Source organism: Ylistrum balloti, unplaced genomic scaffold (genome assembly GCF_031769215.1).
Source record: "Ylistrum balloti isolate Yb309-2 unplaced genomic scaffold, AGI_CSIRO_Ybal_v1 Utg369860, whole genome shotgun sequence".
Lineage (NCBI taxonomy): Eukaryota > Metazoa > Mollusca > Bivalvia > Pectinida > Pectinidae > Ylistrum > Ylistrum balloti.
Window position 1 is genome coordinate 548,128 of NW_026782008.1, and position 20,800 is coordinate 568,927.

Genomic DNA, 20,800 nt, shown 5'->3' on the forward strand with positions numbered 1-20,800 from the left:
ACTGTGATTTTATTACTGATGACTGTGATTTTATTACTGACAACTGTGATTTTATTACTGATGACTGTGATTTTATTACTGATGACTGTGATTTTATTACTGACGAATGTGATTTTATTACTGACGACTGTGATTTTATTACTGATGACTGTGATTTTATTACTGACGACTGTGATTTTATTACTGATGACTGTGATTTTATTACTGACTACTGTGATTTTATTACTGATGACTGTGATTTTATTATTGACGACTGTTGTTTTATTACTGATGACTGTGATTTTATTATTGATGACTGTGATTTTATTACTGATGTGATTTTACTACTGACGACTGTGATTTTATTACTGATGACTGTGATTTTATTACTGATGACTGTGATTTTATTACTGATGACTGTGATTTTATTACTGATGTGATTTTATTACTGACGACTGTGATTTTATTACTGATGACTGTGATTTTATTACTGATGTGATTTTATTACTGATGACTGTGATTTCATTACTGATGACTGTGATTTTATTACTGATGACTGTGATTTTATTACTGATGACTGTGATTTTTTTACTGACGTGATTTTATTACTGATGTGATTTTATTACTGATGACTGTGATTTTATTACTGATGACTGTGATTTTATTACTGATGACTGTGATTTTATTACTGACGACTGTGATTTTATTATTGATGTGAATTTATTACTGACGACTGTGATTTTATTACTGACGACTGTAATTTTATTACTGTTGACTCTGATTATATTACTGATGACTGTGATTTTATTACTGATGAGATTTTATTACTTACTAATGTGATTTTATTACTTAGGACTGTGATTTTATTACTGACTGTGATTTTATTACTGATGACTGTGATTTTATTACTGATGACTGTGATTTTATTACTGATGACTGTGATTTTATTACTGATGACTGTGATTTTATTACTGATGACTGTGATTTTATTACTGATGACTGTGATTTTATTACTGATGACTGTGATTTTATTACTGATGACTGTGATTTTATTACTGATGACTGTGATTTTATTACTGATGACTGTGATTTTATTACTGATGACTGTGATTTTATTACTGATGACTGTGATTTTATTACTGACGACTGTGATTTTATTACTGATGACTGTGATTTTACTACTGACGACGGTGATTTTATTAATGATGACTGTGATTTTATTACTGATGACTGTGATTTTACTACTGACGACGGTGATTTTATTACTGATGACTGTGATTTTATTACTGATGACTGTGATTTTATTACTGATGACTGTGATTTTATTACTGACGACTGTGATTTTATTACTGACTGTGATTTTATTACTGATGACTGTGATTTTATTACTGATGACTGTGATTTTATTACTGATGACTGTGATTTTATTACTGATAACTGTGATTTTATTACTGATGACTGTGATTTTATTACTGATGACTGTGATTTTATTACTGATGACTGTGATTTTATTACTGATGACTGTGATTTTATTACTGATGTGATTTTATTACTGATGACTGTGATTTTATTACTGATGAATGTGATTTTATTACTGATGACTGTGATTTTATTACTGATGTGATTTTATTACTGATGAATGTGATTTTATTACTGATGACTGTGATTTTATTACTGATGACTGTGATTTTATTACTGATGTGATTTTATTACTGATGACTGTGATTTTATTACTGATGACTGTGATTTTATTACTGATGACTGTGATTTTATTACTGATGACAGTGATTTTATTACTGATGACTGTGATTTTATTACTGACTGTGATTTTATTACTGACTGTGATTTTATTACTGATGATTTGATATTACTGATGACTGTGATTTTATTACTGATGACTGTGATTTTATTACTGATGACTGTGATTTTATTACTGATGACTGTGATTTTATTACTGATGACTGTGATTTTATTACTGATGACTGTGATTTTATTACTGATGTGATTTTATTACTGACGACTGTGATTTTATTACTGATGACTGTGATTTTATTACTGATGACTGTGATTTTATTACTGATGACTGTGATTTTATGATTTTATTACTGATAACTGTGATTTTATTACTGACGACTGTGATTTTATTACTGACGACTGTGATTTTATTACTGACGACTGTGATTTTATTACTGATGACTGTGATTTTATTATTGATGACTGTGATTTTATTACTGATGACTGTGATTTTATTACTGATGACTGTTATTTTATTACTGACGACTGTGATTTTATTACTGTGAATTTATTACTGACGACTGTGATTTTATTACTGACGACTGCGATTTTCTTACTGACGACTGTGTTTTAATTACTGATGTGATTTGATTACTCACGACTGTGATTTTATTACTAATGTGAGTTGATTACTGACGACTGTGTTTTTATTACTGATGTGATTTTATTACTGACGACTGTGATTTTATTACTGATGACTGTGATTTTATTACTGATGACTGTGATTTTATTACTGACGACTGTGATTTTATTACTGATGACTGTGATTTTATTACTGACGACTGTGATTTTATTACTGATGACTGTGATTTTATTACTGATGACTGTGATTTTATTACTGACGACTGTGATTTTATTACTGATGACTGTGATTTTATTACTGACGACTGTGATTTTATTAATGATGACTGTGATTTTATTACTAATGTGATTTTATTACTGACGACTGTGATTTTATTACTGATGTGATTTTATTACTGACGACTGTGATTTCCTTACTGATGACTGTGATTTTATTACTGATGTCTGTGATTTTATTAATGATGACTGTGATTTTATTACTGACGACTGTGATTTTATTACTGATGTGATTTTATTACTGACGACTGTCATTTATTACTGATGACTGTGATTTTATTACTGACGACTCTGAGTTCATTACTGATGACTGTGATTTTATTACTGACGACTGTGATTTCCTCACTGATGACTGTGATTTTATTACTGATGACCGTGATTTTATTACTGACCACTGTGATTTTATTACTGACGACTGTGATTTTATTACTGACGACTGTGATTTTATTACTGACGACTGTGATTTTATTACTCACGACTGTGATTTATTACTGACGACCGTGATTTTATTACTGATGACTGTGATTTTATTACTGATGACTGTGATTTTATTACTGATGACTGTGATTTTATTACTGATGACTGTGATTTTATTACTGATGACTGTGATTTTATTACTGACGACTGTGATTTTATTACTGATGACTGTGATTTTATTACTGACGACTGTGATTTTATTACTGATGTGATTTTATTACTGATGACTGTGATTTTATTACTGATGTGATTTTATTACTGATGACTGTGATTTTATTACTGATGTGATTTTATTACTGATGACTGTGATTTTATTACTGATGTGATTTTATTACTGATGTGATTTTATTACTGACGACTGTGATTTTATTACTGATGTGATTTTATTACTGATGACTGTGATTTTATTACTGATGACTGTGATTTTATTACTGATGACTGTGATTTTATTACTGATGTGATTTCCTTACTGATGACTGTGATTTTATTACTGATGTCTGTGATTTTATTAATGATGACTGTGATTTTATTACTGATGTGATTTTATTACTGACGACTGTGATTTTATTACTGATGACTGTGATTTTATTACTGATGACTGTGATTTTATTACTGATGACTGTGATTTTATTACTGACGGTGATTTTATTTTATGTACTGATGACTGATTTTATTTTGTGTTATTACTGATGACTGTGATTTTATTACTGACGACTGTGATTTTATTACTGATGACTGTGATTTTATTACTGACGACTGTGATTTTATTACTGACGACTGTGATTTTATTACTGATGACTGTGATTTTATTACTGACGACTGTGATTTTATTACTGATGACTGTGATTTTATTACTGACGACTGTGATTTTATTACTGATGTGATTTTATTACTGATGTGATTTTATTACTGACGACTGTGATTTTATTACTGACGACTGTGATTTTATTACTGATGTGATTTTTTACTACTGACGACTTTGATTTTATTATTAATGATTGTGATTTTATTACTGACGACTGTGATACGTATCGGTGTCTGTCGGCTACATATAGAGGCCCTCACGTGACAGACGCTAGGGTAAGACACCTGGTCATCCCCACACACGTAATTGGGATTTGTCACTGCCGGACACACTGACCGGCATCGCACACAGTGGGGAAGTCCGTTTTGGTCCTCCAGGCACTGAGTTCCGGTTAAACATTTAACTCTCTTACATGCACCTGTCAAACCATAACAAAATGTTGTTTGTAATAAAAATCGAAAGATTATGGCACATAACGATATGTCATAGGTCATATATATATATTATAGCTCAGAATAAACAACCTATGTTTTAGGACGAAGACGTACATGTATCCCGGTTTTGAAATGTTAGATATCGTCAAGAATTTTTTGGAAGTCAGTTTCGCCTGAGAAATTCGAATATACAGATATAACTCGACTCACGTTTACACTTGCCAAAGTAGGCAACGTGTGTCTGTTGGTTCTTTCTGCAATTTCTTTTGAGCATGTGACAATAGTTCTTGTAGTTGACACTATCAGTTCCACACAAGGAACCACGCTTCCGCATTTCGTTCGTACATCGGGGCCTACACACGCACTTAGGTACCCCCTTCCGCATCCGGCAAACACGACCCGGGGCACATCGGATGTTGGCACAACTATCTAGGGTAAAGGAGGAAAACATGAGAGGTGTTCCGAATAAAAGCTAATGACAAAGAGTAATGACACGTGCATGTTAAACTAGACCGTACTTTACATAATAGCAGTAGTTGTAAATGTATGTTAAAAACGTATACCATGTGATGTAGATAAAGAATAAATCGATATTATTTAGATGTGTCTCACAACCGAGAAAAATCTCCTCTGTTTGAGGGTAGACAATTCGATGTCTCTATTGTCCTCTATAGTCACAGACAGATAATATGCTCATTGATTCTATAATGGTCATCATATCACAATACTGCATGCACCAAAATAAAACAATTAAGGTTCTCCACGTATTTTTTTGGTAGAAAATTGTGTGAGAAAATTGGTGAATAGTTCCAGTATGATTAAGATAAAGAAAGTCCGTTTTATGAGGTAAAAAGGTACAATTCTGTCACTAGATAAAGCCTCGTGCTAAACTTGAGGTTCGACAATCTGTTTTCATCACAATGTTGAATTGTATTGACACATCTGGTATTTGTTGACACCAACAACTGACGGTAAGGATCGTGTCACCAACACTTACTATGGCAACGTTGGCAGTGTGACACGCTCTTCATTAGTGCCTTCCAATAAAACACCTGTCCGTTGGTGAGAAGATCAGATGGGGACCAGCCTATGGAGGGGGAGAAAGTCCGACAGCAGTCCTCTCGGGTAATATTGGCTCTGTACAAGGTACTGCAAGAATTGGACGGTGAAATGTTGGCCCAACAAAGGCCCCCTATAATAAAACAAATCGTGTCAGATGTGTAAAGCAGTCAACATTTTAACTTCTGCCGAAATCGTTACGTAATAGCGAATCATTGCACAAGACAAAGTGACCGACACTGTTTAATAAAACCAAGCATGATTAAGCGGTAATCAATCAAAGTAATAATAGCAAAATTTCCACTAAGATATATTTATGATAGTTAGACCAGTCGAAATATATCAATACTGAGTACAGCGGTCAACACAAATCAAACACTGATTACAGAGGTCAAAATTTCCACTAAGATATATTTATGATAGTTAGACCAGTCGAAATATATCAACACTGAGTACAGCGGTCAACACAAATCAAACACTGATTACAGCGGTCAAAATTTCCACTAAGATATATTTATGATAGTTAGACCAGTCGAAATATATCAACACTGAGTACAGCGGTCAACACAAATCAAACACTGATTACAGCGGTCAACACAAATCAAACACTGAGTACAGTGGTCAACACAAACCAAACATTGAGTACAGCGGTCAACACAAACCAAACATTGTGATTGACACAAACTAAACACTAATCACTCAGGTCAACACCAACCAAACATTGAGTACAGCGGTCAATACAAACCAAACACTGAGTACAGCGGTCAACACCAACCAAACACTGAGTACAGCGGTCAATACCAACCAAACACTGAGTACAGCGGTCAACACCAACCAAACACTGAGTACAGCGGTCATTACAAACAAAACACTTAGTACAGCGGTCAATACAAACCAAACATTGAGCACTGTGTTCAACATAAACCAAACACTGTGATAAATACAAACCAAACACTGAGGTAAACTTACAACCAAACATTGAGTAAACCGGCGAACAATAACCAAACACTGAGTACAACGGTCAACACAAAGAAGACTTCAAGGACAACGACCAACACAAATATTGTGAATGTCACATCAAGTCATGGCGCTCTCTTCAAGTGCGAGAAATAATTCAATAATCACTATACGGTAGAGAAATTATAGTTGTCGACGGAATCTAACACTACGCTGTATTAAACGAAATTGATAAGCTCGTTTGTTGGATGTTTTAATACTGAGTCTTCACCCAATCAGTAAGTTACACCACACAATAACCCAGATATCACATAATTCGGTATGTGGTCTTCCGAGAAAGTCAAACCGCCGGGATTAAGGATCGAACCACATGACTCTACCAACAAATCCATCGTGGTCATCCGGAAAAAAAGAGTTCAATACATGTAATATAACACTGTGTATAAACACTAGTTTTAGGATCACTATCATTTATCACACACGTTATTTACAACTATTTAATGCGAGTAATTCTATACTAAGTTTGATAGAAATGAGATATAGTAATCAGGATGAAACAGCTTTAAATGCCAAACGTATGTCTGTATGGGTTCACTAATAAGTTTCTGTTACATGTCACCTTTAGCTTTGTTTATATAACTATAATGCTGTAATCCGTCACCGAATCCACCAACAGCTATGATGTGGTTTTAAAGGTTAACGTTAAGCTATAATTTATTGTTGGGACTTGTGGAATGTTTTACATCAATTGTAAAGCATACCTGGACATTTATACATAAATAGTATGTAAATGGTCGACCGTAGACACGAGTTGGCGCAAAACTGTTATTTCTTTTCTTTTATAGATCATTTAAAACATGAACGTAAAACTTTTTATCCTTTTCGTCAGAACGTTTTTCACCAACATGTTTATGTGTTTACGTATTTAAAGATATTTTTCCGAAAAAAAAGTTTGTTAAATTACGTCGCTCTTTCCGCAGCCTTAAATCAGTCGTAACTTAAAACTTGAATGTCCCTTGTTCAGAACGATTGCCGTACGAATCCTTACGTCTTTAAATAACCAATTTAACGCATTAATTAATCTTAGTAAGTTAGTTTGTTTGTCCTTTGTTTACACGGGATTTGACGCAAAGACCAGTGTCACATGAGGACGGACGTGAAGGGTACACGGAGAATGGTAAATAAACTATGGAGAGGAAGAGAAATACAGAACAACATTACAATTATCGTAAGGGTCTCTTAAATGACCCCTTGGTAGTAAACACGAAGGGCTTATAAAATCACCCCAACAAAGGCATCTAGCTACCATCCTCGATCTGCAAGGAGTATCATACAATTAGTTACCTCTTACGACGTGCAGTGAGACACAACGAAGATATTCTCTGCTCGTCACCTGCACGCGTCACGAAGCTATTTCAGTATGTTTAGCAAATGATTAAATAGCAATATTTGTAATGTTTTTATTTTCCACAAAATTTTAGAGTCTATAAATTACAAAAGACAACACTTTTCTTTCGTGTTTTCCTCCATTCCTTGTTTCATGTTTTCCCCCAATTCCATGTTTCATGTTTTCCCTCCATTCCTTGTTTCATGTTTTCCTTCCATTCCTTGTTTCTTGTCCCCCCCCCATTCCTTGTTTCATGTCCCCTTCCATTCCTTGTTTCATGTCCCCTTCCATTCCTTGTTTCATGTTTTCCTTCCATTCCTTGTTTCATGTCCCCTTGCATTCCTTGTTTCATGTTTCCTCCATTCCTTGTTTCATGTCCCTCCCCCATTCCTTTTTTCATGTCCCCCCTCCCCCCCCCCATTCCTTGTTTCATGTTTTCCCTCCATTCCTTGTTTCTTGTCCCCCCCATTCCTTGTTTCATGTCCCCTTCCATTCCTTGTTTCATGTCCCCTTCCATTCCTTGTTTCATGTCCCCCCCCCCATTCCTTGATTCATGTTTTTACCCATTCCTTGTTTCATGCCCCCCCCCCGTTCCTTGTTTCATGTTACCTGCCTTAGTTACAAGTTTTCTCCGCTAGACTAGATTACCTGCCTTAGTTACAAGTTTTCTCCGCTAGACTTGATTACCTCCCTTAGTTACAAGTTTTCTCCGCTAGACTAGATTACCTGCCTTAGTTACAAGTTTTCTCCGCTAGACTTGATTACCTCCCTTAGTTACAAGTTTTCTCCGCTAGACTAGATTACCTGCCTTAGTTACAAGTTTTCTCCGCTAGACTTGATCACAAGTTTTCTCCGCTAGACTGCTCATTTTATTTTCGAAGTGAAGTGTAGCGGAGAGGAGGGAAACAGTACAGCGAATGTACAAGTAGCTGTAAAACTAAAACCCTAGAGGGTACTCGGAGGTAAGATATTGTCGTTTGTATTTACCGGTAGAGACATTACTGACCATGTGACGGTCTCATTGTTTCAGGGAGTTCTACAGTTACATTTAGAAATATAGAGGATCATTGTAAAATTATTTCACATAACGTGTGGGGTGTACCTGTCCCGAACTGTCATGAAGTTAGAAGGTAACAGATATGTTTGTCTTCATTAAAACAATTCATAAAATTATAATTCAAGTTATCTGTTGTGTACATCAATACATTGAGTAAATAATCTGGGTTAAAGCTTTGACATGTAAGTATTAGTGTTATAGACTGACATAGATGTACGGCCTAAAGTTTGTGTAGTGAAGGGAAGTATTCGAACCGTTTAATCACATCTGCTCTCCGTTTAATTGATGACTTACTTATATGTTTCAGATGGATAATCCTTTACACGCTTACGTCTCGTGTAACCACAGGACTAATTATTATGAAAAAGCAGTCGAACCAACAGGGACTTGTAACTTTAACACATATAGATGGACCGTAGTCAGACTTGTCATTTCTGGGCACACATCGGGGGACTTGTAACTTTAACACATATAGATGGACCGTAGTCAGACTTGTCATTTCTGGGCACACATCGGGGGACTTGTAACTTTAACACATATAGATGGACCGTAGTCAGACTTGTCATTTCTGGGCACACATCAGGGAAGATAATATCCAGGCGATATATTTGTGGGACAAATTGTATTTATAACATTACGTTAATCGGTAAATAGTTCAATCTGTGAATTTTCATACGCATAATTAAAAATCAGTTTTAAGATAGGATCCCATGTGACTATTTATTATCGTATAGTATGTACTCACCAAACGTCAGCATCCCCTAGCCCAAATACTACCAATTGTGACGCATATTTGATTAAATACCACAAGTATCTGTGCTCTGTGCTTTTTTGTTTACAAAGATATGACATGTATACCAAATACAAGTTTCAGTTACAAGCACAGTTTGCTGAATGTGATTCAGTGATCGGGTGCCGAAGTGGCAAAGCATTCGGCTTTCACCTAGACGTCCGAGGTTCGATTCCCGTAACAAAACGTCGCCAGAACACTGACGCTCGTCGATGAGATTTCCTCCCTTATGCGCTTTCTTCCGGTCCAACAAGGATGAATAATTTGGAATAACCTGTTTCACAATTGTTGTTAAATAAATAATGTTGAAAGCTTTGCCTTATGAATAACGTTCTTTTATTCTTAGGCTCATGGAAGTGTGGACGGATAAGGTTATTTACTCGTCTGTCAGATGTTACATCAAACGACTTCTCTGTTCAACTCAACAAAAACTTAACACAATCAATACATCATCATATATATATAACGAATAATCATAGAAAAAAACATTGTTTTCCTGGTAAGATATTACCACGCCATGTAGACACAGATTGGTAGATAAATGTCAAGAATAATGGAATCGTAGATATTCTATAAATAAACTATAGAAAAAGGACAACTGGTCTAAATGTGAGAGTGACGATTTTACGCACGTGCAACACTAAAACGTAACATTCAGAGAGTTGTGATTATATCAGTTTACTAACAATAATAAGATGTCGGTAATATAAAATGAATTTAATCTGAATGTTTGGCACGAAAAGTAACTTCGATTTCATCATTTCTCCAAAGGTACACCCCAGGTACATCTTTTGTTTTTGTCAAATAAATGTATAACGACACGTTTAAATTTCTCAGTGTTTCTAATGTGAATGTAGATCTTCCTGAAACAATGAGATCACGGTTTGATCTCTTACATTACGTCAGATAAGCGAACACAAATATTTCCTTACCACCTCCAACAGCTTATCATTATTATTTAATACAATTATCATTATCATTAATATTATTATTCATTATTATTATTTATCATTAGCATACACATCGCGTGTAGCTAAATCCGATGTGCGACGATCTTCTCTCCGAAAATACAACGATTGGTCTGGGATATTAATCCCGCCGTTGTGATTGGCTGATATTTGTAATTACTATGGAGTATTCCTTTCCAACATGGCGACTTGTGTGATTTGTCGCGTAAAATTAAATGTCTGTTTCAACGATCGCTACACTGTGCGCAACCATACATTTGTGTAGCACTCTAAAACAATACTAATGTGTTTCTATCTACATTTGTTGGTGTTTTATCCATATTTAATGCCAAAAGATAGAAAAAGGACTAGGCACAAGTTATTGCAACTTATCAACGCCTTCTCCCAAAATACATTTTAAATGACAATACAAATAAACAATTATTGTTACACATTGCCATCAAAATCTCTTGCTGGATTTAATATAGTTTTGCAAGATCTAAAAATGTTTGCATTAAGGTCCACGGAAAATTGAGAATTGCAAAACAAAAGAATTTCTATATCTAACGCAACGTTCCCATTATTTACATTATGAACTGAAATACGTCATTCGTTCGAGAAACGTTGACATTCAATAAAATAGTGAGAGACATTCTCACAAGGATGACCACATTCACAAGATGCATTCTCAACGAGGTTATCTCTAAAAAGGTCATAATTAAGGGAACTGCAATGGTGTCGGAGCTTAGTATGCAATATATTAAGTTTGCGATTTCCAATTTTATAGTAAATTGGTGGACTAGACTGATTATTTAATGTTAAACAAGATTTGAATGAATTGATAGTGGGTTGGGATAGAACCGAATTTTCAAAGTTATTCCAAAACAACAAAGAGTAGAAGGTAGAAAAGAAGCCTTACTTAGAGACCGTCTGAAAGGAGGAATCCTATATTTCTTATTGTTATGTAATTCCTAACGATTATTTTCGCCAGATAAAGGCGGCAAAAGATGATTGAGGTATTCAGGAGTTAATTTATTATGTTTCTTATACATTAGCTGAAGTTTCCTAAATTTTCTGCGATTAGATATGGTTTCAAGACCCGTTTCGTAGTATTAGGTATTACCAGGAGAATATGAAGGCAATCCTAATATAATGCGAGCCGCTTCACGTTTGGTTTTTTTCTAGCTTTTCCTGATTCTAACATACTGCGACCGTCCCACAACTCACAAGCATATTCTAAAACAGGTAAAATAAAAGTAATATAATTTTTTAAAAGAACATCCCTGCTTTATAAGTGTTTCAATTTCCTTCAGACATTTTTTTTTTCAAAACCGAAGTGTAAATTTCATTTACATGATCCCCTCACTTTGCATTCGAATTAAAGGTTACACCTAAATGTCTATGATAGTCTGTAATTTTTTTCAAATTTCCCGTCAAAGTCTAAGTCTTCTTCGATATCAGTGGAATTTGAAATAAATAATACATCTATTTTTTCTAGGATTAAAATTAACCAACCAAGTTTTTGACCAAGTATTTAAAGTCTCTAGGTCTCTATTTAACGTTTCTTGAATTTCTAGACAAGATGAAGATGACTTAAGTAATGACGTATGGTCTGTAAAGAGACGAGATGTTGATTCAAAAATATCTGCTATGTCATTGATAAAAATGAGAAATAAAAGTGGTCCTAGAATAGAGCCTTGCGGAACCCCTGCGTCAATGAGTCCTTCAGAAGAATATAAAGTGTTTTAAAATACGTTTTGATTTCTATGAGATGAATTTCTAGTCAAGTAAGCAATTCGCCTGATGATATTCCGTACGCTTTTCCAACCAACGACTGTAGACTGAATTAACCAATAAGCGTCTCTGACCTGTCTTCGTTTCAACCATTGCAGTCTAGCGGCAAATGTTGTAACCAAGGTAGGTTATCCAGTCTTATTGAAAGTGAGACAAGTCACGTCCGCGATTTTGGTCAATATATTGACCAAAACAACGCTGATTCGTCAATTCAGTTAACGAATCGTTGTCGGAATTCCCTCTTCACATTCGATTTGAACAGTCAATTCACAAAAAACGGTAAGTGGGAATGTTACCACGAACACTTGTGTTGTATATATTGTACATATAAAATGCACGATCTTAGAACATAAGCTGTATTTTGTTGTCTGTCCCGAGCCAAAATGTAGCTTATATTTTAAACACTGATCATGTATTCTACCTCTCCTGCAACATTGATATTGGATATTTCACGTCATTGTAGCTGCCATTGACATTCGACATTTTCCGCAAAAAAATAAAGAAAAATTCGCCATCCTGGAAAAGAATAACCAGTGGTAAGTATAAATATCAGCCAATCAAAATGGTAGAATTGATATCCATGACCTCTTTCCACAGCCAAGCGGAATAAAGAAATTGGCTTTGCCTTGATTACGTAAGACTGTACTATCATGTATTCCCATGTTCCTTGTGGGCCACCGTACTGCCAAGATGTCTAATCTAATGTATAAACAGAACAAAAACCTAATTTGTTCGCTGTTTACACTTTAATTAGCTGTTCTGCAATTTTGTAAAATACACAAAATGTGCAGTAAATACAATCACAATATCCTGTCAAATCGTTGAATAGATTGATTGATAAAATGTACAGCATGTGGTCGGTTCCAACAGGACATCGCGATATGTAGAGAAAATAACCTTGGATATCGCTGCATCAAAATACATTAACTGCCCTCAATTAAGTTATGTAAATAGACGAACCGCGCTATTTCGAGACATACAAGTGTATTTATTTATTTTTTAATGCAATCAAGTTAAAATAGATATGTATTTCTTGGTCTAAGAAACCTTAATATGCCGATAAGTTATACAGTGTTTTTAACACCAAGTGACATTATCACATCAGTATAATTGTCCTAATTACGAGAACTGCGCCATATTTAACAGGGAAACATCTCTGTCAATTGTTGTACGGCAGCCAACTGAAGACATCAGATAATTATGTGAACAACGAGATATTTATATAGAAAACTGGTTGTAAGCTATGGCACAAACAAATGTTCACAGGTATAATTACGCAATCCTGCATTTCGAACGTTTTTATAATTATAACGATCTATTATCAGAACAATTCTGTTTACCAGTGTAGTATGTGCATGTCAATGTATATAGGTCTGTATACTTCCCGTTATATCCCAGTATATAGGTCTGTATACTTCCCGTTATATCCCTGTATATAGGTCTGTATACTTCCCGTTATATTCCAGTATATAGGTCTGTATACTTCCCGTTATATCCCAGTATATAGGTCTGTATACTTCCCGTTATATCCGTGTAATTAAATATATATAGTGCGTGTTAGAGCGAGAAAGACAGAGAAAGATAGACAGAGAGAGAGAGAGAGAGAGAGAGAGAGAGAGAGAGAGAGAGAGAGAGAGACGTGACTTGGAGATGTACCACAATAATACACTCGGGATTCGCGTTACTTTAGCCAGTGGTATGTATCGAAGCTATTTATATACCAGCACATGCAGGTTACTAGATAGGAACAGGCGACACTCCAAAGTACAATACCGTAATTCAGTAAAATCCATACATTACAATTTTCTATCTAAATAGGAAATATAGCGTAAATTGATCTTGCAGATCAAATGCAATATATAGCGCAAACTTGTCATACCGACCATAGATTATATAGTGTAAACTTGTCATACCGACCATAGATTATATAGTGTAAACTTGTCATACCGACCATAGATTATATAGTGAAAACTTGTCATACCGACCATAGATTATATAGTGTAAACTTGTCATACCGACCATAGATTATATAGTGTAAACTTGTCATACCGACCATAGATTATATAGTGAAAACTTGTCATACCGACCATAGATTATATAGTGTAAACTTGTCATACCGACCATAGATTATATAGTGTAAACTTGTCATACCGACCATAGATTATATAGTGTAAACTTGTCATACCGACCATAGATTATATAGTGAAAACTTGTCATACCGACCATAGATTATATAGTGTAAACTTGTCATACCGACCATAGATTATATAGTGTAAACTTGTCATACCGACCATAGATTATATAGTGAAAACTTGTCATACCGACCATAGATTATATAGTGAAAACTTGTCATACCGACCATAGATTATATAGTGTAAACTTGTCATACCGATCATAGATTATATAGTGTAAACTTGTCATACCGACCATAGATTATATAGTGTAAACTTGTCATACCGACCATAGATTATATAGTGTAAACTTGTCATACCGACCATAGATTATATAGTGTAAACTTGTCATACCGACCATAGATTATATAGTGAAAACTTGTCATACCGATCATAGATTATATAGTGAAAACTTGTCATACCGACCATATAAGTATCTACTTATGTTCTTATGGAATTCGTGAATTCGTATATCAATTCTACATAACAACCAACTCTAATATCTAACTGATAGAAATCCTATCTAGAACTAGCTAGCGTCAAAACACGTGTGCACCTGTGCAATGCATCGGAAATAAATATGGCGACTTATCGGATTTAGTCGTGTATCCACAAGAGATTTTTCGTGTGTTTCAGTATCTATTTATAGTATATATGATGATTTGTGTATTATATGTTTATATGTGTTGTAACCTTTCATGTCCTTGGAGGAGTCGAACTCATGTCGACTCGACAAAAGACGAGGGGGCTACAACCACCACACTCGCGGACCTCCCTTAGTTGTTATTCGTGGAGACGAAGTTAACATGTAGAGTGTTGCAGAACTTGTTCGCCTAAAATTAAGCCATGAGACTAAATATATAATGGTATACATGTGCCAGTAGCTAGCTAAGACTAAACACAGTCCCTGTTCTATATTCTGTCTGACTCTGTCAATCATCGGAGTTCCAGGTCAAATACAATACAACATTTATAAACACCTGACATATGTTTCGGAGGTTTACTCCGAACACACACACTAACTCAATACAGTCATTTCTATGTGAATGAACGAACGCAGCCACATTCCAATAGCACAAAAACGTGTGTGTGTGTGAATTATAAAGTACAAATTGACCGAATTCTAAACAGATCGGCTTAATATAGAACTGCATAACTTAAATCATACAGATCGACTAACTATAGAACTACATGTCTTATACTATATAGATCGACTATATAACTACATACCTTCTACTATATAGATCGACTATAGAACTACATAACTTATACTATATAGATCGACTATAGAACTACATACCTTATACTATATAGATCGACTATAGAACTACATACCTTATACTATATAGATCGACTATAGAACTATCTTATACTATATAGATCGACTATAGAACTACAGACATTATACTATATAGATCGACTATCGAACTACACACCTTATACTATATAGATCGACTATAGAACTACATACCTTATACTATATAGATCGACTATAGAACTATCTTATACTATATAGATCGACTATAGAACTACACACCTTATACTATATAGATCGACTATAGAACTACACACCTTATACTATATAGATCGACTATAGAACTACATACCTTATACCATATAGATCGACTATAGAACTACAGACATTATACTATATACTATATATATAGATCGACTATAGAACTACACACATTATACTATATAGATCGACTATAGAACTACATACATTATACTATATAGATCGACTATAGAACTACATACATTATACTATATAGATCGACTATAGAACTACATACATTATACTATATAGATCGACTATAGAACTACATACCTTATACTATATAGATCGACTATAGAACTACATACCTTATACTATATAGATCGACTATAGAACTACATACCTTATACTATATAGATCGACTATAGAACTACAACTACATACTATATACTATATAGATCGACTATAGAACTACATACCTTATACTATTATATACTACATACCTTATACTATATAGATCGACTATAGAACTACATACCTTATACTATATAGATCGACTATAGAACTACATACCTTATACTATATAGATCGACTATAGAACTACATACCTTATACTATATAGACGACTATAGAACTACATACCTTATACTATATAGATCGACTATAGAACTACCTTATACTATATATCGATCGAACTATACCTTATACTATATAGACACTATAGAACCTTATACTATATACGACTATAGAACTACACACCTTATACTATATAGATCGACTATAGAACTACACACCTTATACTACTATAGAACCTTATACTATATAGATCGACTATAGAACTACACACCTTATACTATATAGATCGACTATAGAACTACATACCTTATACTATATAGATCGACTATAGAACTACATACATTGTACTATATAGATCGACTATATAACTACATACCTTATACTATATAGATCGACTATAGAACTACATACCTTATACTATATAGATCGACTATAGAACTACATACCTTATACTATATAGATCTACATACCTTATACTATATAGAACTACTACCTTATACTATATAGATCGACTATAGAACTACATACCTTATACTATAGATCGACTATAGAACATACCTTATACTATATAGATCGACTATAGAACTACATACCTTATACTATATAGATCGACTATAGAACTAACTTATACTATATATATCGACAATATAACTACATACCTTATACTATATAGATCGACTATAGAACTACATACCTTATACTATATAGATCGACTATAGAACTACATACCTTATACTATATAGATCGACTATAGAACTACACTTATACTATATAACTACATACCTTATACTATATAGATCGACTATAGAACTACATACCTTATACTATATAGATCGATTATAGAACTACACACCTTATACTATATAGATCGACTATAGAACTACATACCTTATACTATATAGATCGACTATAGAACTACACACCTTATACTATATAGATCGACTATAGAACTACATACCTTATACTATATAGATCGACTATAGAACTACATACCTACATACCTTATACTATATAGATCGACTATAGAACTACATACCTTATACTATATAGATCGACTATAGAACTACATACATTGTACTATATAGATCGACTATAGAACTACATACCTTATACTATATAGATCGACTATATACATACATTATACTATATAGATCGACTATAGAACTACACACCTTATACTATATAGATCGACTATAGAATACATACCTTATACATACTATAGAACTACACACCTTATACTATATAGATCGACTATAGAACTACATACCTTATACTATATAGATCGACTATAGAACTACATACCTTATACTATATAGATTATAGAACTACATATACTATATAGATCGACTATAGAACTACATACCTTATACTATATAGATCGACTATAGAACTACATACCTTATACGATATAGAACTACATACCTTATACTATATAGATCGACTATAGAACTACATACCTTATACTATATAGATCGACTATAGAACTACACACCTTATACTATATAGATCGACTATAGAACTACATACCTTATACTATATAGATCGACTATAGAACTACATACATTATACTATATAGATCGATTATAGAACTACACACCTTATACTATATAGATCGACTATAGAACTACATACCTTATACTATAGAACTACACACCTTATACTATATAGATCGACTATAGAACTACACACCTTATACTATATAGATCGACTACAGAACTACATACATTATACTATATAGATCGACTATATAACTACATACCTTATACTATATAGATCGACTATAGAACTACATACCTTATACTATATAGATCGACTATAGAACTACATACCTTATACCATATAGATCGACTATAGAACTACATACATTATACTATATAGATCGACTATAGAACTACATACCTTATACTATATAGATCGACTATAGAACTACATACCTTATACTATATAGATCGACTATAGAACCCTCCGTCCGTGGTGAATGTGAACTGATTTCACAGACGAAGGATTGATGCCAATGCATGATATCAAAAAACATTATTTTTAAACAGACTGGATAAATATTGGCAAAATCAGGACCTCACTATAATTATAGATCTAAGATTCATTAACAAATAACATCACATTCACTTTCATTTTCATTTTTATGGCATGTTTTTGAGTCCGATGAAGAGGAGCTTATGAGATCCTATATCAGTTAATAAACTTAATTTAACTTAACTTAAAAATATTTTATTTGAAAAATTGAGATGTGATTAGATACAAGTTATAAACCTTAGGAACGTCCTCTTCTGTAAACAATGATACCATGGTAACAAACATATAGTGGCAGCATTTGATGATAAAAGTTAATGTATGTTTATATAAGTATATACAAAAAGAAAGACTTTACTGTGTACAGATGTATGAATCTTCCCTACATCAGAAGTTCTGAGAGTTTTACTTGATATGACATAGATATATATATAGTATGTTCACATGTATATGAAAAGACACATTTATAATTAAGTTTTGGAATCAGTTTGTGTAAGTAATTTTCAACATTTGATTTAACCAACAGCAGTGATTTGAATCTAAAGCAAATTGATACAAATCGATTCGTACCTTTTAGTATATTCTTACACCAACAATCCTGGTTTAATCATTATCAGTCTGATTCAAATCAGCAGAACCGTTCATCGGTGCATCTAGTTTAACCAATATGTCATAACTAGACAATGTTCTGTTGAGTAAATCACGACAGAAATAATGAAAGTGTTTTTGTATTGAGTAATAGCAGTTACATGCTGGTGATAAGACTGAATGATATTTAAAAAGATCTGCTTTCAAAGCACTACAAACATGACAGCGTCTAGTATGAATCACATCTAATTTGCTTTCACATACAGAGAGTTTAGTCACAGATTTGTTTTGTCTTGAAATTTATAATGGTGACACTGTTTCTGAAATTCTAGTTGACATATGAACCCCCGCTGGACCAATCATCTCATTTGTTAGTCCGGAGATAATTCACTTCTTCGTCATCATCATCACCACTAACAGTTTAACGGAGGCCTACATTAACATTAGCTGGACCAGTCATCTCATTCGTTAGTCCGGAGATAATCCACTTCTTCGTCATCATCATCACCACTAACGGTTTAACGGAGGCCTACATTAACATTAGCTGGACCAGTCATCTCATTCGTTAGTCTGGAGATAATTCACTTCTTCGTCATCATCATCAGCATTAACAGTTTAACGGAGGCCTACATTAACATTAGCTGGACCAGTCATCTCATTCGTTAGTCCGGAGATAATTCACTGCTTCGTCATCATCATCACCATTAACTGTTTAACGGAGGCCTACAATAACATTAGCTGGACCAGTCATCTCATTCGTTAGTCCGGAGATCCATTAACAGTTTAACGGAGGCCTACATTAACATTAGCTGGACCAGTCATCTCATTCGTTAGTCCGGAGACAATTCACTGCTTCGTCATCATCATCACCACTAACGGTTTAACGGAGGCCTACATTAACATTAGCTGGACCAGTCATCTCATTCGTTAGTCCGGAGATCCATTAACAGTTTAACGCAGGCCTTCATTAACATTAGCTGGACCAGTCATCTCATTCGTTAGTCCGGAGATAATTCACTGCTTCGTCATCATCATCACCACTAACAGTTTAACGGAGGCCTTCATTAACATTAGCTGGACCAGTCATCTCATTCGCTAGTCCGGAGATAATTCACTGCTTCGTCATCATCATCACCACTAACGGTTTAACGGAGGCCTACATTAACATTAGCTGGACCAGTCATCTCATTCGTTAGTCCGGAGATCCATTAACAGTTTAACGGAGGCCTACATTAACATTAGCTGGACCAGTCATCTCATTCGTTAGTCCGGAGACAATTCACTGCTTCGTCATCATCATCACCACTAACAGTTTAACGGACGCCTTCATTGACATTAGCTGGACCAGTCATCCCACTCGTTAGTCCGGAGATAATTCACTGCTTCGTCATCATCATCACCACTAACGGTTTAACGGAGGCCTTCATTAACATTAGTTGTTTATGGACGATGAGTTGGAAATTATCATAATTGAATATCGGTTACAGAACATTTATCTAATGATGAGAACGCTTTTAAAATTTCTTGGTGATTTAGGCTTATTAAAAAGGAACATACAAATTAATTAGCTACACATCAATTTATATCATTTAAACATGATC

At 34.1% G+C, this 20,800-nt stretch overlaps 1 protein-coding gene across 1 annotated transcript in view; it reads right to left on the reverse strand.

The window, feature by feature from the left end:
* The window catches only part of LOC132545875 (follistatin-like), a 54,102-nt gene that overhangs the window by 20,239 nt on the left and 13,063 nt on the right, over positions 1–20,800 (reverse strand). Inside the window, exons 2-4 of the mRNA XM_060209546.1 lie at positions 5,345–5,539; positions 4,558–4,776; positions 4,122–4,331 (exon numbers count right to left, since the gene is read on the reverse strand). Coding sequence (XP_060065529.1) covers positions 4,122–4,331; positions 4,558–4,776; positions 5,345–5,539 — 624 coding nt within the window. The remainder of the gene's footprint in view (positions 1–4,121; positions 4,332–4,557; positions 4,777–5,344; positions 5,540–20,800) is intronic.